Source organism: Eimeria tenella, genomic scaffold, assembly GCF_000499545.2.
Source record: "Eimeria tenella Houghton genomic scaffold, Eth_scaff2477, whole genome shotgun sequence".
NCBI classification, from domain to species: domain Eukaryota; phylum Apicomplexa; class Conoidasida; order Eucoccidiorida; family Eimeriidae; genus Eimeria; species Eimeria tenella.
Genome location: NW_013542342.1, coordinates 682 through 1,385, shown reverse-complemented (window position 1 = coordinate 1,385; position 704 = coordinate 682). Strand labels below are relative to the sequence as shown.

The 704-nt window shown below is 50.7% G+C and overlaps 1 protein-coding gene across 1 annotated transcript; it reads right to left on the bottom strand.

The window, feature by feature from the left end:
* Window positions 1-178: 178 nt before the first annotated feature.
* ETH_00035985 (tubulin-specific chaperone, putative) lies at window positions 179-661 on the bottom strand (the record flags this gene model as incomplete). Its single annotated transcript, XM_013375015.1, has 2 exons — window positions 179-254; window positions 494-661. Coding segments are annotated over 2 exons (244 nt in total), but the record flags the coding sequence as incomplete, so codon positions are not given.
* Between the last annotated feature and the right edge of the window lie 43 nt (window positions 662-704).

The following is a 704-nucleotide window of genomic DNA, read 5'->3' as shown; positions in this document are numbered from 1 at the left end:
AACCCTAAACCCCAAACCCTAAAACCCTAAACCCCAAACCCTTGAATAGCTCAAACGACAGGTATTTCGCCAGTCAACCCGCTGCAGCGGGAAAAAGGAACTACAGGCGAAGCAGCAGCAAACAAATGAATAAGAAAATAAAAAGAAAGAATAAATTAAAAGCATTTATTTTATTTACCTATCCATATTTGGCCCTCCTGCTGCGAAGGGCGAACGCCCACAAAAGCTATTTGCCCGCGGCGGTCCCCAGGCAGCTGAAAGCAGCAGCAGCAGCAGCAGCAGGAGCAGCAGGAGCAGCAGCGAACTACACCGCAGCAGCAGCCATAGAGAAGCCTTGACAGCAGCAGAAGGGTAAGCCGAAACAGCAGCAGCAGCAACGGCGGAAAAAACAGCAACAACAGCAGAAAAAAGCAGCAGCAGCAGCAGAAAAAACTGGACAGCCGCAGAAAGCAGTAGCAGCAGCAGCAGCAGCAGCAACACCAAGACTGCTCACCATGCACCTCGCGCCTATGGGGAATTTCGCCCTGATATCCTCCTCGCTCTCCTGCTGCTGCTGCTGCTGCTGCTGCTGCTGCTGAAAAAGCTCGGGTCTGGTGCTCTGCAGATTTTTGAGGAATTTGCGTATTGTGTCATTGCGCTGTTCATACACCTCATCAGCCATTATGTATCTTTTAGAAATGTCGGAGTCTCCATCTGCTGCTGCT